The sequence below is a fragment of the Strix aluco genome, chromosome 4 (genome assembly GCF_031877795.1).
Source record: "Strix aluco isolate bStrAlu1 chromosome 4, bStrAlu1.hap1, whole genome shotgun sequence".
Lineage (NCBI taxonomy): Eukaryota > Metazoa > Chordata > Aves > Strigiformes > Strigidae > Strix > Strix aluco.
The window spans coordinates 67,772,781-67,799,538 of NC_133934.1; the positions used below are offsets into that span (position 1 = coordinate 67,772,781).

The 26,758-nt window shown below is 37.1% G+C and overlaps 1 protein-coding gene across 50 annotated transcripts in view; it reads left to right on the forward strand.

Annotated features, from left to right (window-relative positions):
• The window catches only part of ANK2 (ankyrin 2), a 371,582-nt gene that overhangs the window by 285,839 nt on the left and 58,985 nt on the right, over positions 1-26,758 (forward strand). For 37 of the 50 annotated variants that reach the window (XM_074823462.1, XM_074823464.1, XM_074823465.1 and 34 more), the window contains 4 exons: positions 2,868-2,940; positions 16,606-16,750; positions 21,985-22,087; positions 22,711-22,814. In XM_074823462.1, coding sequence (XP_074679563.1) covers positions 2,868-2,940; positions 16,606-16,750; positions 21,985-22,087; positions 22,711-22,814 — 425 coding nt within the window. Of the gene's footprint in view, positions 1-2,867; positions 2,941-16,605; positions 16,751-18,612; positions 18,625-21,984; positions 22,088-22,710; positions 22,815-26,358; positions 26,401-26,758 lie in introns of all 50 variants that reach the window. The other 13 variants (XM_074823482.1, XM_074823457.1, XM_074823478.1 and 10 more) reach the window with 3 other exon arrangements.

A 26,758-nucleotide genomic window follows, 5' to 3' on the forward strand; every position in this document is an offset into this window, starting at 1 on the left:
GAAATATACATTGAGCAATTTTCAAAGTGGGCCATTCATGGGGCTAGATATGGATTTTAAATTTTGAGAGTATTTGACATTTCTAATATGCATATCAATAAAAAAATCTAGTATTATATTAAAAGTTCATTTAAAAACATTAATTCACAACTTCTGTTGGAAACTGGTGTAGAATTCATGATTCTTGCTGAGTTCAGTGTTCCAGCAATAGCATTACAGATTTTTTTGTTCTTCTGAAACATGCACATGCTCACACGCACACACACACTTTTGATTCTATTTTCCAAACTTTGTTTCAATTCTTAAATTATGTAATAATTTTCTCTGACTGAAGGGAAAATCAAGAAGTAAATAAAGTATCATTACTTCTCAGTAAATAAAGAATAATGTCTGAGAGCCTTAGGCGAAGACCAGATTGCTGTTATATAGAGGCCTGTAAAAACCTAATTTATGAATAAATTGATATAATGATAAATAAATGTTAGTTACTAGGGTCTGCAGATCTAAGCTAATAGAAAGACAGCATACGATGTACCTCTATACCTGTAACTTGCAGACTAGAGTATTGTAACATCCTTTGACATATGTGTTCTAAGCAAATGGATTTTGGATGTAAGCTAAGTTTGGGAACCAAGGTTTCTGAAATAAATTTTGGTCATACAGCAGACTTATGAAAACTACCTTTTGGGACTCCTAGGCAGGCCCATTCTTTCCCCTTCCTTCAGAATTTGGTCACCTCCTCCTGCCTTTGTGTTTTTTTTCCTGACTTTTCAGTTATTTTATGTGGGAAACATGAACTGGCAATAGAGAATTTGCAGTATGCTTTGTGTAGATACAATTGCAATGCCAATTACAATTACAATGCCAGTAAATTGGTACTTGCACACAGTGCTTTCCACTTCACTTGAAAAATATACAGCCCCTTCACCTGGGTTTATTTCTTTAGCCCAGTGTCAGTGATTTTTTTCTTTAAATTTACGATGTATTTGTTAACTTACCATAGTATTCTTGAAGAGATGAGGTCAACATCACCTGAATGATAGCATCCTCCCTGTTGATGGCTTTGTCACCCTACTGCTGTCTGACATTTCTGTCTGAGAAAAGCTGTGGGAATGCAGGGGGAGAAAGTCAGACATATTGGTGGAGGCATTTGATGAATATAAACTAATTTTCAACACAGAACATGTTATGAAAAGCACTGCAACAGAAATAATTAATTGTCTTGAATCATGGGTAAGAGTGAATTTAGGAGGCCTAATGGGGATTGCCATTTGAAGCAAAGGGCATTGTTCTTTCCCTGTACCTCAGGAGGGTGAATTGAAAACTGCTGTCATAGTTAAATATATTTCAAAAATATAAAGCAGACTTTGAAAACAAAGTTCCAAAGTAATTACACTGTTGGTAACTTTGTTATTTATAGAAGTGCAGTATCTTACAATAATCAGAAATGCTATCTTTGTTGGATTTTTAAAAATAAAGTAGTATAAAACAGAATCGGGAAATACCTAGTAAGTTTTGTGCAACAAAACCTGCTATTGACTTCACTGCTTGATATCAGTGAGCATTGTCCCAAAAGCATATTGCATAAGGGACTCGGGATTTGGCTGACATCAGTTATCCTTCAGATTGTATGCTCTTTCACTACTTCTGCATGTAATGTTAATTTATGCTTGATAGATACCATCAAGGATAGGGAGTGCAGTACTACCTCAATGGGAGTTTCACAAGACCCATGGCCTCCTGACATTCCTCTCCATGCCAAAGGGGCACATCTGCTCCTACATACCTCAAAGGGCGATGCATTGACTCCTCCCCAGCTCCCCAGTTCAGCTGGCTGGCTGCAGCTCTGGGTGGAGCCAGGGAAATATTTATTTTTCTCTTGTGACTAATGCTGTTCTGATCACTGCTCTTTTTTAAGTCCTTGGCATTTTGTCTCCTGTATTGTAACACACTGGAGAGTTTCCTGCAGGCAACTTCTTCACACCTTGCGCTTCCTACAATTTCTCTCATGTTCATCATTTCCTTCTCCAGTGTGTATCTTGATGGTAAAAGGATGTCCCCCTTCTTGATTCAGCACCCCTGAACATCTTCTGTTTCCTCCTGGAAGTCATTTGTGAAGATAAAATCATATTAAAAAAAAATAATCTTCCAATGTTCTCCTACTCTGTGCTCTCACACTTAAAACAGTGTCCTCCCAGTAGTCCTTGGTCCATACTTGTCTTGTATCACAATATTTTAAGCTTTTAGGCACACAAAATATATCAGAATCTTCAAATAACTTCTTTTCACCCTGATGTATACACGATTTGGGGGAATATACATGATTTCTGAAAAGGATGTCATTAATATGCAGTGTAGTCACTTTTGGGGCGGGGGGGGAGAAGAAATGTTTCAAGTGATCTGTGTAAATCCTTCACATCTTTTTTTAGTTTAAAAATTTCACATCATTCATAACTTCATTTCCAAATGCTTTACAATTTAATAATTTCCATATGCCACATACAACTTTCTGAAGCTCTTCTGTAGACATTACCTAATTCATTTTAAAATCATCTTGGAAACATTGAGCTGAATTGTTCTACATGCACCATTTATAAATAAATTTGCTGAGAGCTTTCTTTTCTTTTATTCCTCTGACCAGCTCATTATCTTTATTTTTTTTGTACTTTTCCGCCAGAATAAATGTTAACCTTATAGAGTACTGAGAATAGCAGCTTCTGGAATAAAGATGAAAAATGAATTTAGGGGAAGGAAAAACATGTTATAAAATGTCTCAGCAGGTCCCACTGCTGTTGAAAATATCCTGCTGTAAACTTCGCTGCTTCTTTTGGTGTTTAATTTGAGGATTGACGATTCTGTCTTTGCAGACTGTAACAGAGAAGCACAAGCTAAATGTACCTGAGACAATGACTGAGGTCCTGGATGTTTCAGATGAAGAAGGTGAGCAATTTTTCTAAGTTCTTATTCCATATCACTTATGTAACCTCTAATGTAGGTTCAGAATAGCTGCTTAAGTACTTTGACATCTTCATTTTGCAGTGCTTAAAATGAAGTTCTGTATAATGGCCTTTTTTATTGAGGTAGTCATTATGGCATTTGAATAAAGATGACCCAAACCAAATCCTGGACCTCTGCATCTTTTTCAGAAAATGCTTATCTGAACCAAATCAACAAATGGGAACATTTCCTAACTTCATATTTTAAAATTTAAATGTAGAGCTGTCCCAAAGCTGGGTTTGACCCTCCCACAAAGAGGAATTTGAGCAGTAGATTTTTTGGATCAGTGCCACCTCTTCTAGATACATATATCTGGGAGTTCTGTGCTAATTGGAAACATTTGTGTAGGAAGATGCATAAGGTGGAAGGTGAGGAGACTGTTCCCTTGAGGGAGCTTTTGGCACACAGGAATCACAGATACATACGGCATGACATAAAGTAACAACATGCTAATAAGTTTGGCACTTTGGTTTCAGAGTCTATTGTATGTATAGACAGGAGGCATATGTTGTACCGCTTAGCTAAGTCCCAAGAAAATTTCTGTGAACTTGTGGAGGGATTGATAAAGTACTGTAGTTTTATACATCAGAGAATAAAGGAAATAGCTTAAAAACATCACCTTCTAAAAGTTCACAGATGACTTCTTAGAAATTTTAATCCCAATGGCATCTGATAAATATAGATGCATTTGCAAGAATTTTTCTTTTTTACACTTGCCTGTTAATTAATGTTACAGTATCTTACATATGCTGTTTTATGGTTATTATTATTTCATGCAAATAATTTGTACAGTGACTAATTTCAAAAATTCCTAGGGATTTAGGAACATAGGTTTCAGGGTTGGGCTTTTTTCTTTTACAAGGAACACAAATGCACTTGTATTCTAAATAATACTGGAAGGTAATGGCATTCTTGTTCCTAAGCTGCTTGCAGTAATTTTTGAAATGGGATTTTATGCTGATAAGTGAGTTACACTATTGAGAAAATACAATGTTTAGGATTCAGATATTACTTTTTTTTTTTTTTTTTAATTCTTGCAAAGCTGCAAGTGAAAGCAAACAAGTGTGATTCAGAAGAAATTATTTTCTGCTGCATCATGATCAGTTATTTCTCTCAGGCCTGTTTTTGATACATTTTCTGGTTTTCAAACACTCAACTACTTGTGTAATTACTGTGATAAATGGCCTTTAAATTGCTTATAGCCTTATGTTCACTTTGTTGAATTTTCTCCCAATCTTTTGAACTCCCATTCAACCATCTTTAAATCTACAAAGCCTAGTATGTCTTTCTGCTTCTAGAGGATTAATACAGGCTATTCCTTTTTCTCAAATCAATTTATATGTTATACAGCCTTTAAACACTCTGATGATGAACGCTTCAGTGATGGTGAAGCATATAGTGGCACAGGTGCTATTAGCACAAGTTCATGGAGTAAGACTTACACACTTTCTCTTCTTGTTTAACTCTGATTGTTTGTTTTATTTTTTGTGTTGAAGCAACGTGAATTTGCTTAATCTGGGTGCCTAACACTGTTCCTTTTTATTATTTTTGAAGTGTGACTGGGTGTGTGTTTCCTGAAAGGTGGGAGGAAGAAGGGAAGCCAAAAATCCAGGATTTATTACCTGTATCTTGAATATGTTGGCAGAATTTACTGTGGCCATCCAGCATGACTAATGCTCTCCAGTGCTTTGAATTAACATTCTCTGTTCTCTGTTACCATCTGGTACCTACTGTCTGTCAGTAGCCAGCAGATACAACATAGGTGCTCTGACACATTGCTGCTCAAGGCTCAGTGCTGAGCACTCATTCTGGTAGTGCCTCTGTGATCCTGCCGGAGGTTGCTATGCAGGTTGGTTACAGTTAAAGAACTTCATGCCATTGTCCTTGTAAAATCTGTTTGTACAGGCAAAACATTCAGGATGTTGTGAAAATTCGGAACATGGATGGTACTTGTCACAGGACCTTAATATAGCTGGGGGCAGGAAGACTGCAAAATTTTTTTAATAAAGAGGATGAACCTTTTAGCGATGGTGTAGTCTTTATAAGAGGCTAGCAATAAGGTTTCTGTAATGCTGTGTTCTTAGCTGCTTTAAAGTGACACAGTATGTTCTGAAGTAAATTAATGTGACATGGTAAACCTGCCAGCTGCAATTATATAAAGTTGAAAACAAGAAGAGTACTTGAGCAAGTAAGTATTTCAGGTCCCATTGTGGAACTTGTTCATCACCAGTGGTAAGTATTTTGCATTTTGCCTGGAAAGCAGTTATGTTGAGTAATTATATGCTGTTACGTTAATAATGTAGTATTGATATTCCTAAAACAAATTCAAGTACAGCATTCAGTCTTAGCAATATGAAATAAAGGACCATATAATCTATCAAATAGCTCAACTTGGTATGTAAGGTCCTGCTCTGGGTAGCCTGTTTTAAAATATTTTTAATGGACTGAGAGTTCCACTAATTCTTCTTTAATTTTTATTTTTAGCAATTGTATTATTATTCAGAAATCTTTACCTTTTACTATACCTGAAAAAACCCCTTTGCTTTGAATAGAAACAGACTTAATATTTTACTTAAAATTGCATTTGATTTCTTTTTTTTTTTAATTTAAAAAATAATAGATTAGTGGCATTTAGATGATAAGTATCAGATTTAAGTACAGAAGCAAGTTTGCATTGACAGGGAAAGAAAAACACCCATGCCAATAACAGGCTAGATGAAATTGGATTCATAAGCTTTTATGCAAGATTCAAGGAAGAATTGAAAAAAAGAAAACTTCATAGGTTAGCAAAAACATGATTATAGAAAAATCCTGCTTCGTCTGCTCTAAGTCTGTTATCTGGTCCTACATGTATCAGATATTCTATGTCATCAGTAAGACTTTCCTACTTTGTGAACATCAGGGCCATAGACGTATCAGCACAGTTTTATTAAGCAGCTTATTCATGCACCACAGAAATACACACCTCCACATGTGTTTTACTATTTTCTCTGTTTGTCCTATGGTCTACCATGAAGACTATTTTAAGGATAATCATCCATTGTTATTTGCTGAGCACTATGCACAGTGCAGATGTAATACAATCACTGTTCAGAAGGTGATGGCCTGATCTTGCAAAAAAATTAAGTGCTTCTCCTTAAGGATGGGGATTACACTACAGATTCCCACAGGCCTACCTGTTAAGTGATGTGCTTCCTGAAACATGTATCCATGCCAGCAGAAGTGCTTTGTGTGAATAGAGTTGTACTAAAAAACCTCTGTATTTTTATCATTGTATCTGGCTTAGATGTTTTATTGCTACAAAGTTTAGTTCCTTTAATGTTGTTGCCACAAAAGAAGCAATTTCTACCTGAGGGATCCATACAGCAGTAAGGGGCAATTACTGCAAAGCATCTTGTGAAATGTATTTTAGTGACATCTACAGAAATAGTGAAGTTAAGCACAAGCAGATGTTTGTGGTAGGGCTGAGTCAGTGTAGACATACAGAAAAATCTAGAAAAGGAAGGAACTTTTTTATTCTCCCATATGTTATTACTGTATTGAGGAGCATGTTGCTGCTCCTCTGTACTCATTCCATGTGTTATTTTTGTGGTGAAAGAGCTGTACAACCTGCCAATGGTTTATCTTTGTGACTCCCATCTGAGATAGTACAGTGAGTATAGTGCTGTATATAGAGGATACAAGACCAACCAGTAAAACAGGTTGTCGAAGAGCTCTCATTTGTGTCTGGATGGGCCTCCTCATCTCCTGCTCTGTTTTCAGTCCAGTTAATTTTCAAAAGTTCTGGCTTCACTGACTCTAAGTTCTGGCTGCTGCAAGAAATTGTCATAGCTGTAACCACACTTTCCCACATCCTCCATTATGTCAGCACAAACATTTCACTATGTGGTGGTCCAACCCAGAGAACCGATCTATCTGAAAATTAATCTCTTTATTTGTTCTGAGAAGTTATTTTTCAGCCAGACTACTTTTGCAGGCAGAAGGGAATAGAAAGGCTGAAGTAGAAGGTGAGACACCATTGTGAGAAGCAGCATGCCCCTGAGATGGTTACCATAAAGGTCAGTTCACACTGCACAGTAATTAATGCTGACATTTCAATTGCAGAGAAGGGATAGACAGATGTCGGGCAAACAATCATGTGCAAATAGTCAATGGAGTCTCAAAAGTTAGCTGAATCCAAAGAACAAAAAGTATCTCTTTCATGAGGGATGCCTGTCTAAAAGTTGCTAGAGTCAACCCTATACCTGGTTGAGACACAAGGTGATGTTGACTTTTTTTTTAACTTTGTGTTTCTTTAAAAAAAAAGTTACAAATAATAGCATAATCTTAAAAAGAAGGTGATTAGGACATTGAATTTGCTGAAGGGTTTCTAAGAATGGAAACAGCGTCATCAGGTGTCCTTAAATAATTTATAAAATACAATATGCATTAATGCCTACGTAAGATACTTGTCCAATGTGAGTTTGTTGCATTTTTCCTCTCACAGAGTTGCTCATTTTAGTTCTAAACCTTACTCAAAATTGTGATACTGCATCATTCAAACATATACATAGTAATAGTATCTATGTAAAAGTGGAGTTTGCTATCCCCTCATTAACGTGTGTCAGTAACAGGGTGGCATATCTGTGAACTGCTGCATTGCTTAAGGACATCAAAAATGTGATGTTGGATTCCAGAAAGCAGTTCACAGCTAATCCATACCTGATCACATCAGATTTCTGATTAAAAAGAAAAAATCCTTTTTGTTATTGAAAAAAGTTGTTTTCAGTGTAGGCAATTTTTCCCAGTGTAGAGAAGTTTCAAACTGCTTAGTAAGTCTGGTTCAGACATATGCTCACAAAGGACTGAGAGGTTACTACTGTACAGATAGACACACCAGAAGGGTTCAGGAATTTATTTCTGGCGCTGTTGATGATTCCTAAATGACTCTGTGGAAGTCACTTCAATTATCTTGGTCTTCCAGTTGTAGAATGGGATAATGATAATCTGCTTTCCCTGACACATTGGGAGCTATAAAGAAAATGCCACATGTATGTGTTTACCTACCTTACCTGCCTGCAACTAACTGGCCACCTAGTTATTGTTATGAATGTTGTTATTATTAAATGATAATGTGCTCTGGTACCCAATAATATTCTCTTGTCCAAGTGTATCGCTTCATATTTGTGGTAACTGCAGTTGGCAGTTTGATAAGCATACTGAATTCCTTAGTAGTATCTGTAACAGCAGTAAACAGTGCTAAAACATGACAGTGAATTTCCTGAGTGCCTCCGCACATGGCCTTAGAGTACGCTAATACTACAGCATATGTGTGAGAAATGAGCAGTTACGTCTGGACAGAATTCATTGCTGTTCTACATGCACATAATTCCACTGAAGGCAGTGGCTTGATTAGTTGGAAGACTTAAGGAATAACTTCCTTTAATTAAACCTGGAAGTTAAAGTTGCAGTCAGTAACTGTTCTTGGTTAGACTTAAGTGAGTTGCTGTTGCTGCACGTTAAAACATTTAAATTCAGAATAACACCGCTGAATTAATTCACACTCCAAATTAAGCATCTTATAACCAGTAGTATAAAATGTAGCCAAAGATTGGTGATTTACAAAGTAAATCAAAAGCTATGTACTAAAAATTTAACTGAAACTTTCTTTAACAGAAAACTCAGAAAAAACTGACAGAGTTGATTCTTAAAACTTTATTTACCTGCACAGAAAATATGCCAATGTCTACCTCCGATTTCCTAGAATTTGTAGGTTTTAGATGCCCTGTAAGCTTTGTTATGCGAAGACTTGCTGGTACATTTTCACAAGGTCATCTAAGATGAAGGGAGATTCTTTTCTGGAAAGTTGCTTTTGTTTACATGGTATTTTTGAGATTACATATTTTTTTTTTTTTTTCCCTGAGCAAAATGAGATTTTTTTTTTTCTTCTAAGTGTCAAATGTGCAAATGCAACAGGAAATCTGAAAATTGGTTGCCTTTTGTTTCATTCATGTGTTGTCAACACAAAAGGTTCTCAATATAATGGTTAGCTGCTCAATTTTTCTTTTCTAACTTTATTGACATTGTTGCTGGGAATGTGAAAAAAAGGATTTATAACTAAGTCTTAGATTTTTTCATTGAAATCTTTCACAGTGAATATAGCTTTTTTTAAAAAATCTGGTATTGTCATTGGAAAGAAATTATTTTGTTTTTGTTGGGGTAGAGTTGCTCAAGATTGTTCACTTGTCAACATTTTAGTAATGAAAAATAGGACATTGTGGTTAGGTTGCAAAAATTTTGGCAAAAGTTTTAAAGAAACTGCTGGTTTTCATTTGCATCAGTGTTGTTGACAAAAAGTAGAAATGACCAGATTAGCAATAATAAACGATGTGAGTGACATGTGTAGGCATGACCCAAACTACAGACATACATTTGTTAGTGCACAGAAGGAATAAAGAGTGGACATGACCAGGAGACAGTACTGTATTTATTTATACATTATTTCCTAAATTGTTATTTTATGAGCAGTGTTGAGCACCGAATTATTTTCTTCAGAGATTGAAGTTATAGGGGGACCTACAATAGCTTCTTCATTGAAGTAAATCGTAATCAGCATGTTAAAAATGGGAAATGTATTTTTGATTAGTCTTATCCATCTGATCTAAATCTGTCTTTAAAGCTGCTGAATATTATTCCTACTCATGGTTGATAAAAACTGGTTGCTTTTACATTTACATTAACCTTAATTAGCTAAAGATTTTATGGCTGCTGACAGTGTTTACAGATATTTAGTAGTCAAAGTGAGCTCTCCCAGCCGGAGGAGCATGACCCATTCCATGGGCAGCAGACATCTTGGGCTGTTGTCCCCTGGAACAACATGACTGTGAAAGATGACTTGTTTGTTAGTACATAACATTTTACAAATATTTTTAAAAGTGCTACATAAAAGCAGTGCTTGCCACATGAATTTCACAAGGCAAAATTAGGAAATACTTTGTATCCTTGGGAAGAAGGAAAAGACTTTTCTCGCCCTCTTTTCACTTTAATACATGAAGAGTCTTGGTCAGCAGGTTTGTTGGGAGTCATGGATATCTGTACTAGACCAAGCTTTCCTTCCTTAGTCCACAGTGTATTTCATATCGTGAGGAAATTTCCTGTTTCATAGGAAATATTTACCTGGTTTAGGGTGAATTTTCCATGAGAAGAAAACAGTGTTCAGATGCTAAATCAGTTTTCCATCACTTTCCCCAGTATGTTCTTTCAATGTCATTTCCTGCCCAGTATTCTTTGTGGGATCTGCTTTATTGCTCCCCTTGAAAGTACACAGAGAGCTCATTCAAGTCCCAGTTTGACTATACATGGCATAGTAGCTACACCTCAGACTTTTCAGCATGCCAGTTAGTATTGATGACCTTCCAAGGCTTCTGTGGCTTGGGGAGGTAGGGATAGTTTGTTCTGGTTCAATTCTAAAAAGGCAGTGCTTTTATTCTTTGTTACCTAGATCCAATGTAACAACTTTATAAATACCATAGTAGCCACCAGTGAAATACTGGAATTCATTTTGCAGCAGGTTAATTTGCAAGAAAACAAAATCAAGGCATCTTCCTCTCCCTGCAGATCCTGGAGGATAGACATACAGGTTTGGGTTTGTTTTTTTTTTTCATTTGCTTCACCTTTTCCTTTTTTGCAAGTGCTGCATTTAGCTACCAATAGCTGACATGATGATTCATGTTAAGTCATGTATCAATTTATGAAACTCTGCATGAAACCATACATGAAACCTTGTTTTCCTGTCTGGCTAAAAATAAAGACATTTAAAGCGTTAGCCAAACTGTAATTCAGGGAAACTTCTAGTGTGTGTGGGCCATTAAATAGAGGATTGATTTTAAGGAAGTGAGGGTGTCCAAGGAAAGTGTCAGAGAAATTCTGCATTATACATTCCTTTAACGATGCTTCAGGACTTACATATTCCATAAAAAAATTGTGCTTGCCATAGCTGTCCTGTCTCCATCTGTTACTTTTAAGGAGCAGCACTTATGTGGGGAGCTGTAGACTTATCTGCATGCTGCAGAGAAAACAATAATTTTGGCAAACTCATATAAATGTATCTGGCTTTAAAAACATCTATTAAAAGCAATTTCTAGCAGTTTCTATCACAGCCCTCTTTTTTTTTAAACTTTTGCCTATATTTTCTTTATGTTTTGTGAGAAACAATTTAGGGCAATTCTCATACAGCAATTGTATTTTTGCGATTCACTTATGTAGCAGGAGAACTATAGGAATGGTAGGAACTGCCTTTGTTGAGGATTCCCTAAACAAGTTGACTCTGTAAGTGCATATCCAGAATGGTGTGGTGAAAATTTTAAAACTGCTTTCCTTGATCAAACATTTGCATAGCTCCCTGATATCAGAGGATAATTTCTGAAAAAAGCTAGTCTGTTTTAGAAACATTAATGAAACACTCTTCCTGTGAGCCAATACAGATTTGCTAAGCTGAGAATTTCATGTGGCTGAGTGCCTCAAAGCTACTGTCGTGTAAATGTTACTTTGCATTTAAAACACATTTTTGATCTCAAAGTGGTTCGTGATTGTTACTTGATTTAATCAGTTACATAGGTAGGACATACCAGTCCTTTTATAGCATTTAAGAAAAGTAAGAAGTAAAGTACAGCAATATCAGTGTGGGTCTCCAGTTTCAATGGTTTGGTAAAATCTTCTTGTGTTCAGCCAGACTGTCACTGAAGGAGCAGATACATGGTCTCAGCATGCAGCCTGTTTCTCTTAGTAGTCCGTTCAATGATTTATAATGCTTAAAACCTGTGTTTAGCATGGGAAATCATCAGCATCAAAATGAGCTTTTTGTTTTCTCTGTACTACTGGGTTAGAGTAAGGCAAATATTTACCGAGTGGCCAGTCAGATCTGCCCAGGTGCTTCCCTTCCTACTATCTTAGAAATTAGCAATTGAGATCCATTCCTATATTTGGATATTATGGGTTCATGATACACAGAAATAATATGTGGTCAGCATAAAATGTAAGAAAAAAAAACCCCAGAGGAACAGACGAGTAAGGGTCATCATACAAGTATTGCTGACTTGAGTAAAAAGTTAATTAGTTGTGGATTTTTGTGAATTGGTAGGTTGACTCTGTTTTAATGCAGCCTTTGAAAATGGTTCTGTGTGGCTTTGACAGTGACTGGCAATGGAGTTTACTTCTGCTCCCTAGTCTAGGCAAACAGAAAAAACTCCAGACAGTTGCATTTTAAAAGATCATAGGGAAGGTTTCCCATTCCTGCTGTGTCCATTTTTTCCCTGCTTAACTAACTGCACCATCACTGGCTATGTGCAGCGCCGACTGCTCCTTGTAGGCTAAGTGGCGTGCTCCCTGCTGTGTGGTTGTGTGAGGCTCCATCAGAGCCCCGTGAAGCTCTGAAGAATGATGCCAGTGCTGCTATTTTAATTCAGTTCCTGTGGCAGCAGTGTCATAAAGGATCGGGGTCTTCTGAGTCAGTGAGAACTAGCTGTTTGGTTTTTCTGGAGTGCCTCTACAGCACAAACCAGCAGGGTGGAAAAGTTCCCCAGCTAGTGCCACCAGTGTTGCACATCAGGGTGCAGAACTGCGTGGGGATGCCTGCTCAGGTCAGCTGCATGGCGCTGCTGATGGCTTAAGAGTCCCTGCTGTGAGAGAGCTTGTGTGCTCAGGTACTGCACTGAATCACTGTAGCTCTGCTGCTTCTGGACCGGTGTGTTTGCACATCTCTGCAGTCTGTATGTATGGATTTACCAGCCCAAGAATCTCTGTGCCACTCTTTGCTGCTTAAAATAGATATGCCTTTGGTTGGCTTGGATGTGACAGATTTAAAACGTTGTGTAAAAGTGTTACTAACAACCATCAATGCAGTTTTCACTTGCCCATTATACGTTTCTGTATCAGGCTTTCCTTGCCTTAAGCATAGTACTTAAATCCTAAAGTTTATTTAATTTTCCTATTCTGATTCTTAGGTTTGCTGTCTCTCTTTTTCACCTTTCCATTCAATTTTCATCCTTTCTTTCTCTCTCTTGGATCCAATCCTGAAAAGTCTTGGGTCTCCAGTTTTGCAGAAGAGGCCACTTGATTTAATAGTTTTTGCAGGTGGCCAATGTCTCATAGAAATGTTTAGAGTCTTGTTTATCAGGTTCATATCTCCTTCTTATTTTTTCCTAGTAAGAGGCCTGGAACCTACTAAACTTATGCTGTCTCTGTCATACCTTCTCCCTGCAACCTGGCCCTTGTCAGTCCCACCCTTTGTATCCATCTTCTTGCCTCAAGTGATTTCTCTCCTTTGATTTTTTTTTTTTTTTTTTTTTCCCCATCCCCCTTCTGAGGAGAAAAGAACAATCCCCAAGTGTCGCAAACCTCTATAAAAATATGCTTTTGGGGGGTCTTGCATCTTGTTTCAGGGCGTTACTTTGGTCACTGGAAACAGATTAATGGACTGTCCAGCTCATTGCAGAGTGCATTGGGACCATGATGCTTTGTGTGTTATGCTCTGGAGAAGCTACCCATCGTATTGGGAATTATTTGCACTCTGCAAAGAAAAAAATAATAGCAGAAGCCAATGCAGGGACTCAGCTATTGGCCACTTTTTGTTTAAATATAAATAGATTCCTAGGTTTGGGGATTTTATTATTTTTTTAAATATTTTTTTTTAACTTCTTGTTCCAGTGTCCTTACCAGTAAAACCCCAGTGTTTCCAGGTACATGATACTTCCTTCCAGCGCATTTTGTTTCCTTTCAAACCTGCCCTTTCAGAAGATGATGTTACTTGGAAATGCAGGACAAAACTTTTAGCGGTATTTGAGAGATGGGCAGTAGCAGTGATGAGGCCAAGGCTGAACAGGAATGCTTTAATTGGGGCACAGTGCAAGGTCACCCAGTGTTTTGAAGTGTGTTTTCCCCTGTGAAGTAAACCTCTACAAGTCTGTTGGTATCAAGAAAGGAAGGTGTTCTTTCAAGGAAATAGAAGATAAATCACTAAGTGGGTAGCTCATTGAAATCCACCTGTAAGTTCATAGATGGGCACTGCAAATCATGGAGCATCAATGTCAAGGGCTGTATTTGTCACAAACTGCTTAGTAAGTGGTAAAACTGTTACTGTCATTAATTTGATCGTGAATGTGATGGCAGATGAATCGTTTCTAGCATGATTAGAAAGGATAACTTCTTGTACTGCCATAAAACTACCATCTGGTAAGATTTGCTGTGTAAAGAAGCTCGTGGTCAGCTGAATATGTAATTTCTTCTGAGCAGAAAACGTGTCTGAGGCTGACTGAGCCTCAGGAATATAGCCATGTTGGATCTTCTAATGACAGCACAATATTACTGGCAGGATGAATGAGTGCTTATTACACAGGCTTGGAATAATTCCCTTTGCACATGTGCAATTGCCCTGCAAAGCAGGAATTTAGACACTCAGGTAACCACAATTGTATGAAATGTTATGTTGCTACACAATCATTTAGACTTAAATACATTTTTTTTTTTCCTTCCTATACTAGGAGGGGTTGGTGTGGAGTGACTTTAACTCCTAGTTCACTCACTCAAGACTAGTATGTTAGCAAGTTAACTGTGTTACCAATGGATAAATGTTCTGAAGGCATTGTGAAACATTCATGGATAGTCTTATTACTGTTTGCAGATGTTCACATCACATAAAAGAGCCAGTGTTACTTAGACCCATTATTGACAACTCTTAGATGAGAGGCCAAAGCTGAAATAAGAGTAGAGTTTGGATTTTTTTTTAAAGGATGTGGGTGTGATGAAAGCAGTGAAGATTTTGCCTTTGTTTCTATTATAGATGGAATGTCTGGCGTGATTATAAGTATCTAGTTTATTTGAAATATAACTCAAAATTCCTTTTAGTGTTTGATTAACAGCACTGCCTTAATATCTTCCAAGTTTTCACTAAGCCCTGTGCTTTATGACATTCCCAGGAAACAGGAGGCATCATCTGTCAGAAGACAGGAAACATGCAATGATTAAATGCGTTTTATTGTTTTCTGTGAAACTGTGCCCAGTTTCTCCCTCTTAATGTGGGCAGATGGAATTTCCAAGAGCTTTTGTTGTTATACTGAAAAGATTTAGGCCTAATTTTTACATATAATATTTGTATATACAAAAAAATCTTAAAACTCCCAAAGGTTACTTAGTTTTAGATGACAAATTATAAAATATTTATTTATTTATTAGCTGAGACATCAAGCTAGAAAAACTAGCTTGGTGTGTTCCATGAAAACAAATATCAAGATTTCTTCCTTTAGTAGTGAGCATCACCCCTACAGCTTGTAATATCAGTAACATTTGGGGGGTGGGGGGCAGGAAATGGTCTACCAGAAATAGCAGCAGTAACAGTAATTGATTTTTGCAATTTTGCTTTAATAAGACTTTAAATCACACAAGTGGCAACTGCCCTGATGCACAAATGAATTCTGTTTGAAACAGCATGGATACCACTTAACTAACCTTTACAATCCTTCGTATTTCTCAGCATATCGGGGTGAATTACTGCAGCTGGAATGTGTAGCCCCTGAAGACTGTTCCTGTATAACAGTTGCAGTATCCTGCTTCAGGTTCTTGACGCTTGCCTATGCAGCTTAGAAAATGAGAAAGTTTGAAGATGTTGGTGGCCTAGGGTCATGTTGTGGGGTTCCGTGGGCTACACCAAGCCTCTGGCAGGCTCTTGCAGTAGTAACTAACCGTTGGGAAAGTGACTGAAATCTTCAGGCAGAAACTGTGGAGAGAAACTGTGTTGCAAATGGGAATGAAAAGAAACCTCTACACGTTGCTTGGCAGTATAATCTGTTTTGTTAGTCTGCTGGGGAAAAGTGAACTGTGACTTCATATAGACAGAATTTCCTGGGGAACATAATTTTGGACCTAAAAAAAAAAAAATAAACCCTGTTATTCAGGGTATATGCAAAAAGGTTACTGTGACAGATAACCAATGATCATTCAGGCTTTGATTCATTATGAATTACTCTTCTGAATAACGATCATTACCATCTATGCATGTGAGCTTATTTCCAGCTTCTGGATATTGCCGTGTTTTAGAAGTAAGGATTTTCTTGCTGATCACAGAAGGATGTTGGAACATGGGTGAGACACCCTCATATGATGTGGAGTTTGGACAATGGAGAGTTTAGATTTGCAACTATCAGGCGTAAGGCCACAGAAAACACCTTTTCAGCTGAAAACACACAGCTTACAGTCAAGTAAATGATTACATTTAATCATAAATTGTCAGGCTGTGATACAGTATAGCTGTGAGCAGAGCTAAAGTGGATAAAGGAACAGAGAGACCATGCTTTAGAGAGTAGCAAAGAAATTTGCCCCTTACCAGTATGTGCGACAGCAAAAATTAGATTAAATCTAATTGATTAATCACCTTGATTTTTTTTTTTTTTTTTTTTTTAAATCTTGCTTGATGTGCCAGTTTCATTAAATACATTAATTGCTTGTGGTTTGCAGTGTTTCCTGAGTGGAAAGTGCCTTCCTGTTTTTTGTGCCATCCAGCTGTTAGATCCCCAACATGTAAATGAATTCAAACTTGTGTGTGTGCTTATATCTATCCCTTCTGTGATTGATTTAAAGGTGATGACACAATGACAGGAGATGGAGGAGAGTACCTTAGGCCAGAAGACCTCAGAGAACTAGGAGATGACTCTCTACCAAGCAGCCAGTTCTTAGATGGTATGAACTACCTAAGGTACAGCTTGGAAGGAGGACGCTCTGACAGGTATTTGCCTGGACACATATCTTTTGTTATGATAATTCTGCACACATGTTGTTATAAATGTTTGAAATCTGTTTCTCGGGGCCTTTAACTCAAGGGAGACATGAGATGCACTCAACATTTCTTTATTGGGTATGTCGGTGTGGCAGTTGCTACTTTGTAGGAGGAAGGTGTGGTCAGGAGGAATATTTCCTGACTAGTCCAGAAATTAATACATACTACTCAGAGTCTAGTGAGGAATTTGTGATTCTTATTTGGTTCTTGAGAAGGCATAGCTTGCTTTATTGTCTCTGTGGTCAAGCAAAGGAAGAAGAGTGTAGCAGTCTATGGAAAGGGCTTATGAGTCATCCCAGTCTCCTCCTGTCATGAGGCAGGGGCTGGGTGGATAGGTGGACAGGGTGTTTTAGCATTAGATGAGCTAACTTTTTAGACTAGTTTGCTGGCTATAGATACAAGGAAAGGAGCAGTGGACTTGGTCATTCTGCATTGGGTTGGCAGTGGGTATGTCGTCAGCAAGCACATTGACCCTTAGCAGGAAAGAGAATAATTTTCCCTCTACTGGCACAGTACAGTATTTGTTGTGAATAAAATAAAAAAATAGGAAAAAGAACATCTGTTCAGTCCAGAAAACTTACTGATTTGCTTATATCTAACAAGTTGAACTTAAGCCTAGATGTATTTGTGGAATAATAAGGCTTGTAGCTTCAATTTTTTTTATTTTTATTTTTATTTTAGAGAATATCACTACAGTTTACAAAAGAAACAGAACTCCCTTTTCAAGATGAGAGCCTTTACTAGTGAGCATAAGTGTAGACTCAAACTGGCAGATTAACACCCAGAAATCTAATTTAGAATAGGCTACCCAGGCATTCCTGTTTGAAGATGACCATGTCTAGAGTAAATCGGCAATATCTCCAGACTTACTGCCCTTAGAATTGGGCTTCACTAAAGGGGAAAAAAAAAAAGTTGAGATCTTGGCAACAGAAGGAATTTTTAACCTACCTCTTTTTCCAGTTGTGATTGTTATTCTGGCAACATTTCCGAAGCTCAGTGAAATCAGTAGGATCCATTCTGTTTACTTCAGTAGGCTATGAATTGCTCCTGGAACAAAAGACGTCAGGAAACAGTTTGGTTTGCCTCACAGCATGTGTAAATCCCTCATCATTCAGGTCTTATAAACTTGAAGTCTTTGTTGGTTTTTAGACAGCTCCAGTGAATCCACTGAAAACAAAGTGACTGTGTGGCTTTTTAAGTCTCAGAGGATGTTTATGAACTACATCAGAATGCTTAAAAGATCAAAACCTTTTATCACACACTTTCAATGGTAACAAGTGGGTTTTTTTAAATTTTAAGATGTTGTATAGAAATGATTGTGCAGGCAAGTATCAAGCCAGTTTCTGTTCCCATTTAGAATATTTTAGCTTTTAAATACTGTCAGTGGATTTCAGTAGATTTTCACTGGCATGTAATTGATGTGTTTTGTGTTGTATGAAAATTATTTCACATCCTGTATCAAGCATGATTATATTGAAATGAAACAAAATTATAAAGGGAGAAGGACTGAAAGAAAAAAGTACATCTTTCTAACTCCATGGTCTCATGTCACTGTCAGGTTACTAGTTGTAAAAATTCTCACAGAGACTGCTTGAATTATTTTGCTTTTGCTTTAATGTGATTTTCATTGCATTATACTGACTTTGGTTTTTCAAGAAATTCAGTAAAGCAAAATAGTATCAGCAGTCTAGACTCATGTAATCTTATGCATTAAACAAGTTGATTTAAAACATATCTTTTTCTTTTGTAACCATCTTCCCTATTTATTTTATTTCTTTCTCCCCTTCATTCTTTTCATACGCTTTCATTAGCACCATGCCCAGGTAGGTATTACATAGCATGAAAACATGTTATCTCTATCCTTTTACGGCACCTGTCCCAGTTCATCCATTTTGGAGGCCTGCTGTATGCCAGAAAGTGGTTTTGGAGAACCAAATGAACGACACTACTATTGGAGATAGTTGTAGTCTCAAATGAGTATAATACGTCATGGTGAATACTGATCCAACAGTACTCTCTGTCTAGGAAGGTCACAGTATGACATAGCCACCATCCCACAGAAACTTCCCTGATTCCTCTACAGACACTGTTAGCAAGGATCGGGGAAGTTGCAGTAGACCACAATAGGTGGTAGCTGTCCTCCTGTCATGATGCTGCTGGAAAGGTTAGCCATGTACCTCCTCTGTGTGGAGAAACAGTGGTAGAATAAAAAGTAAAGAGAATGGACCACACTAGCTGGATTCTCTCTCTGGATATTCAGAGCCAGAACTGATTTGGGCCATATCAGATGCACCAATATTTGAAAAGACTCTGTTTTATTGTAAGTCCCTTCCTTCCACCTTTCTGGTCCATTACAGGCATGAGGAAGGCTTTCAGTCTTTAAATAGAGAAACATTTCCAAGGCTTATTTATACAGTTTTCAATGATACCAGGTTGTTTTCCCAGCTTCTGAAACAACATATGCTTCCCACACCAAGAGATGCACTCAACTGGACTAGAGATTGCTAGAGCTCTGTCTAGGCTGGCAAGTGGATGTGTACTGCAACATGGTCTCGCAGTCATCCAGATTAAGAACTTGGCTAGAGTATGCTGCTCTTATTTTCTGGATACCACCTGGGCTTTATTCAGGGCTTAGAAGAGGTGGGTGATACATGCCTGTGCATTACCTAACACGGGCAAGACACACTCCTATGTTCAGGAGCTTTGTAGCATTCCTGGGTTCCACAGTCAGTCTCTGGGGCCGAGTAGGGTGCTATTGACCCCGCAGCCCCTGTGACTTAAGATTTATCAACCAGATTTGGAAAGAATTTGTATTTAGATATTAGTTTTGTCTCTGTGGTTTAGGTTTGGGGTTTTCTTTCTCAGGATTCCTGAAGACTTATTATAATAATAAACAATTAGTTCTGTTCAGTGCCACTGCACTGTTGGGTCAGCCAGTACCTTTATTTCTAAGTCTCAGAAGCACAGACCTTTTAACTACTGGTTTGCCCTACATTTAGTTGGCAGAGCACACAGAAGAGGGACAGTGTCATCTGAACACTAGTGTTGAAATTAACTGTACTAGGAAATTTAAACTTCTAATTTACTGCAGACCTCCGTCATGCCTGTGCATACCTTGCCTGTAGATAAAGTCCATACGCTCAATGTATTGGATATTTACTGGAGTTTACATACAGGTACTATATAGTGAATATGTACTGGCTACTTGTAGCGGTGGTAGTAGCAGTGCTGGATACTTGCAGGAGAATATGGACAAAATCACTACGGAGATAACCAGTCAAATTTTGTACATACTTTCTTTCATTCAGTATTAACCAACATTAGTTGAATGGCAGAACCTACAACTTGGATGGCGAACCTCTTACGAGCATTGCATGGCGCAGCGAAGCAGTTCTGAAAGTGTCAAACATTGAAATGAATAAAGGATAATGATGGGAAATGGGGTCTGCTACTGAGGCTTATTTTTCCACCAAAGAACAAATGTTCACTGAAGTATCTGTATTCTCATTATGAACAAGAAAGGTGTACTCTGCCTACCCAATTCACACTAAAATGTTTACCCAAAATACTCTTCAGTCAAGATTCACTTTCGTAATTTTTGTCTGAAATGTTATAAGCAGACAGTTAGGGTGAGCTTCTGTCCCTATTGAAGTTTTGTTGGTGGTTTTAATGGAATCAGAATTCTATTCTAGAAATGCATAGTTCCAATAATAGCAGCCTTACTTGTCTCACCTCTTCCACTTATCTGGGTGAAAGACATTTCATTACATGTAACAGAGATTATTTATTGTGGGTTTGCTTTTTTCTCAAGACTTTCTTAAGGCTGATACTTGTGTAATACCTATCTTCTCTTTCAGTTTTGTACAATCCATCTAGTGTGTTAAATAGGCCATTGGTATAAAGCAATGATTAATAGCATTGACTATTCTTCAATGTCATATATTTCTAATAAAAATAAGATAACCATTTGCTTCTAAAAAATGATCAAAAATTATTGAGTCAATGTAACTATTGTTAAAAAACTGACTGGTCTGAATCAGATGTTAAAAAATTATTTCCAACAATATCTGCATTTAAAACACTTGAATCTTGTGTCTGTAATGTACATGTGACTTCTTTTATTGCTAACTGCTGAAAATGAATTATCCCTTAAAAATCTATGTATCTAGATAAATGCCCTATTGTTCTGATCCAGTGTGTTAGTCATTCTGAGTACTACTCATGGATGCGTAAGCCACAAAAAGAAAACTGCTTCCTTCAGTTTTATGTACTATATTCCTCAAGATATAGAACATGAGTACACGTACAACGTCTGAAGGTCGTTGATCTGGTTTTAAAAATCACTATTGTAATACTGCTGCTAGTAAATATGTAAAGGACAAAACTAGTGCTATTTGGTAGCAGAAACCCCATTTACCTCAATATGTCCTACTGTGGTGTCGTATTTGTCTTTTTTTGCTTTTTGCTAGTGGATACTGTAGTTACATTCTGAGCCAGTGCTTGGAAGCAGCTTATTTACTGCCTTGCATCCCTCATTGCTACAGCAACCAGTTTTCTGCAGAGCTGTGTGTACTTACAAAGAAAACATTTGGACTGCCTCTGGCTGCCTAAAGATGCTGTTGGCATACAGAGGAAGAATTTTGTTTTACACAGGAGCTTGCGGCTGGCCACAATTTGCCTTGCTGTGTGTACCTTCCAGGGGTCAATGCCAAGCTTACTTATTTACAGTTTTAAGGTTCAGAAAGAGTAATTTCAGCTTTTCTTGAGATGTTAGCATTCTGGTTTTCCATACTGGTTTGCTTGTGTGATGTAACAGGAGAGAGAACTTCTCCAAAGAGCCTTACTTAAAAGAAATTAATGCTCTTTACTTATCATGCCACAAAGCCAAGTATAAAGTATTTGTGAGTATAAAATAAAATGTCATCTAGATTAATCTCTAGGTTCTGCATTTTGAAGCAAATAAGTCAGTCAAAAGTCTTTGTGGCCCTTAGTCAGAAAGGTAGCATAACACAGATTTGTAAAGCTCTGTTTTTCCGCCCATGACTATTATCTACTCCCCCTGGAAGCTGCATCATATTGCTAATAGCACGCTTTTTTCATTCTCCCACTCGATCTATCATGACACCTTTACAACATCATCTGTACTGCTGATATATTGCTATGGCATCCTACCAACCTACCAGCCTGCGATCCTTCAGTTCAGACAGGTCCCACACGTTGAGCCATGCCTCCTACCTGAGGGACAGTGCCATGATTGACGATACAGTTGTAATCCCCAGCCAGCAGGTAAGCAGATTCTCTTACGTTCTCTTGTCAGTTGGATAAATACGGAAATAGAAGAAGATTACAGTTTAGATTGTAGTAATGATACTGTGTCGTGTATGCTGCTTTCTTTATTTCAATATAAATCTCTCTAATTTTCATTGATATTTAGTGGCATATGATGCTGTGCAATATTAAACTCTATTACAAAATAAATGGATAAGCTGTGTGAATATACTACAAGGACTGTCTTTTATAATGTTTTTTCATTTTAAGTGATTTTTGAATGATGCTAACAGCCATTGGGCTAAATATTCAGATGATCTAATGAACTCAAGGCCATTGTTCTCAAAGATAATATCCTGAATCATGCTTGTAGTTAAAAAAAAAAAAAGATTTAGGAAATGCTACTTTGGTAAATCACAGCATTCATTTCACTTGGGACCACTAACATACGATTACTCTGAGCAAGTACAAAATGTTACAATAAGGGGTTTCTAATATCTTAATGCTATTATTACTCCTTTGTTTTCTTTTTTAAAAAAGTTCAAACGCTTTAGGTGCTACTATACAAAATACATCTTCTTATTGTTTGGTTGATTAATTGATTTTATTGTAGTAAAAAGGAGGGTTTTTTGCTTACCAAGGTAACAACTCTGGCCAAAGAAGCTGAAAGGAATTCATATCGCTTAAGCTGGGGCCCTGAAAACTTGGACAATGTGGCTCTTTCTTCCAGCCCTATTCATTCAGGGTGAGTGTATCAATTAGCATTGTACTGAAAAAAGAGAATACCTGCAGTGGCAGCAGCTTCAACTAACGCTTAACTAGGAGTTATATTTTAATTCATTGCCTCCTAGAGCTGTCAGTAAATTGTTATGATCTCTTAAGCTCTGACAGTCGAGCAAGCCTGACTACCAAGACTATTCACTGAAACCACTGCAAGTCAGTGAGCTTTCAGTCAAGTTCAAGAGGAATGAATAATCGCTACATACACACATGCAGTTGTATAAATTTTATGGAGAAATAAATACAGTGCCTTTTTAAAGTTAGTAATAATTGAGACCAAGGGCCTAATCACTCCACATGGTGAGTGCTTCCTATGGTAGTGAAGTAGTTTAGGTAAGCACCACCTCTAGTGTTTGTCATGATTACTAAGAAAAGAAACCAAGGATTTTGAATTACATGAACTGTGTACTAGACAAGAAACCTAAACATCATGTGCTTTACGCGTATTTGGCCACTATGTTCATGTATTCTCACAACTGACTCTTTGTAAGCATTTGCATTTAGGCAAGCTCATTGAAATGGAGTAAGACAGGTCAAAATGCAGGGCCAGCCAAATTCATACAAAGCTTACCCTGGTTTGCCTCAAAATCTGTGAGTGTATTTTGTTTAAGTGCTCTTACTCACTGCATTTTCAGTAATTTTATTCTTCACACTGAATTCTGCCCTTGTGTCCTGCCATCAGACTTGATGAGGCATGCGCAGATGAAGTCATAAGAAACCAATGTCACGAAGAAGCATTTCACTTCTGTGAGCTGTGTTGTATGCAGCATGGCTGAACATCACACGGAGAAAATATTTTTGTTAATCTCAAATGAGTTTGCAACAATCTTACAGTCCTTATCTTTCAAAAAATAACACTAGAGTCCCATTCGGAATGACAGGCAGTCCTGGTCTAGAAGAGGAACAATATTGTCATAACTGTGATTGCAAATTGACTGATTTGTGACATATATGAGAAATTTGTTGGTTAACTGGTAGCAGGATATTTGGCTGTGACCAGTGTTGTTTGGATTTGCATTTCTTGAGCTCTAAAACTAACAAATTAAATGAAAATACTTAATGTGTACAGTATGTATGTATTTATATGTCGATATGTAAGCTTTAAAATTGTTTTGGTCATTTATTCTAACCCTAAATAGATTACAGGCTTTTTCCAAAGGATGTATTACTTTTCACTTTCAGAAAGGTAGGTCTTTCCAGTGATTGCAGAGGATGAACTAAATACTTTCTAGAAGAGTGGCATTTATTTCTTGGATATGCAATCATTTTGTGTTTTTCTTTTAAAAAATATTAGTGATATTTAGATCTTTTTGAATGACCAGGACGCTAGTGGTAGGATAATAATATTGGATTTTAATAGGAGCAACGCTGTCTGCAGCCTTGTATGAAATAGTGACATTTAACACCACACAAATTACATTCTTCTTTTTATACATACCAGCTAACTTGCCACTAAATATTGTAATAAAGAAGCCTATAATAATGATTACTCAGCCTTTGGAAAAGACTGTACAACACTTGATTTTTATCTTGCTCTGCTTTGTCCGAGTCATTATCATAAACTGTTGGGGTGCATCTCGTTTGCATCTCTTTTTTAGGAAAATACATTGACTACTAGAGTTTCACTCGTAAGACCTTATTTTAAAAGTGAAGCAATCGGAGAAGTACTCTGTGCGTGATTGTTGCATTCACTTAGCTGCAACAACAACATTTGTCATTTATACCCCTCTTGTCACCTACACCCTCCTTCATACACAGACGCACAATATTACTAGCTTCTTACGAGCTAGCAGCACTGCTGACATTCCAGGTGCACGCATTGAAGTAGTATGTAGCTGTCATGAAAGAAAACTCTTGGTGTTTGAAAAGAAATCCTATCTAAACATTGTTAAGATAGATTGCATTGTTAAGCAGGGGTATAGCCTTGGTTTTGCCCAAGGCACTGGAAATGTATTGAACTGAGACCGTGTTTTTATAAATTAACACATCAGCAAAGTATTGGACAGTAATTTATTTGACACAGATGTTCTTAATTTTGTATTCTATGCAATCAGAAAAAAATGACACTGATCTCTCCCTGCACTACTTCAGTGGCTAACCCCAAATTATTGTTGGGTTCTTACTGATCTCCCATTGTAGGGAAGTGTTTCTGTGGATCACAGTGTAACACCCCCAAGCAAAAGGATAAATTTATAGAGAACTGTTCTCTTGGTGTGGAATTTCACAGGCATATATTTCAGCTATCGCATAACTAACCAAAACTACTTCTATGTCTGAAATTTCAGAAGGGAAAAATGTTTTAACCATCCATTTAAAATGCAAATGTAACTGTTGTTTCAATATGTTGATAATTTCATCAATAAGGGAAGAAAACAAAGAGCATTGGTCAGAGTCTTTGGCAGCCATTTTGAAACCGAGAAAATCTCTCTTAAGAGGTAGCACTCTTTTGGTGCTCACAATCTCAACATAAACACCTCCTGGTCATTTTACACAGCTAACAGTTTCTGAATAGTTTCATACATTGGCTGAAGCAAAAAGTATAAATTTCTGCATTTAAACTTCCTTTCAGCAATTCAGATTTGCTTCTCCTGATAAAACTATCTGATCATACATATTGAGGAGGGGTAAGGATCTCCAAATATTCCAGAAAGTTTGGGTGCTAAATATCCAATAAGATAGAGTTTGATCGCTTTGCTGGTAATGTTAGGGGGTATTATGTATAATTTCTTGCTGAAGCGTTATGAGAGACAGAACTAATGGCTACATAAATGCAAATGCATTTCACAATTTTAATCTCATACCTCACAATATCCTATTGTGGAAGAACACATATATTTTTCATTAAGTTGGAAGGCAAAAAGCACTGAACTGAAAGATCTCTTTTCACTTGCAGCATTTAGACATTGCTTGACAGTATCCTTATGTCTCTATCACCCACAGTAGTTAAGTGTGAATGGTAAAGATAAGGCTGACTGTAAGATTTTCAAGTATAAATTATGTGCAAAAATATGTTGTTTTCCTACCTGGGTTCTGGTGATACAGTGAAAAAAAATTTCACAATGTAGTTGTATAGATTATATTTCTAAGAGTTTTATTGACAATATGTAAAGGTGTGGTAGATAAGAAGAGAGGCAAATCTGACATATTGTCAGGAGCATGGCACTGTGAGGAAGGAGCTTTGTGTTCATGCTTTGATATTAATTTGCTTTTGTGTTCTAGAGCAAGATATGTAGCAGCTCTGCAGTTTTTCCAACTCTGACTTGCTCACACTAAAACTTCTATTTAATGAAAGATATTGATTTTTTTTATATAATTTGATGAAGTAGTCCTTATTTGACTGATAGATGATCCAAGTGTACTAGTACTTGTATTTGACAAAATTAAACAATTGGGATATTCTTGGTGAATTTACCTTTCTGGAAGTTGTTGCTTCCATCAATGAAAAAGGGAGAAGTATGAGGGAGTGGACAGCTCGAACTGTGACAAATAATGTGAATTATCATTCTTAGCTGCATGTCTGCAAAAAAGGAGGCTGGATCCTTGCTAACAAGGTAAACGAAATATATTTCAAGTGTTGTATTTTGAAGCCATAATATTGTTTTTCCTAATATGAGATTAATTTCCTGGAAATAGTTATGGAAACAGGACCTGGCAGCGACCAGCTGATAGTCATTTCTAAAATCTGAAAGTCTAAATGATTTCAAATTATACTGTAGCCTTTATGACCTTTATTCAGAAGGTTACAATAAGGAAAAACAGCAGGTGTGTTTCATTAATAGCAAATTGCTGTTCATGTCAGTGGAAGCAAGTGGCAATGGCGATATATAGTAAAAAGCGACATCAGAAAACTAACTGGGCGTGTGACATGTTACTAAAAGCCTAAACAGGTCAAACTGAAAGTGAAATTTG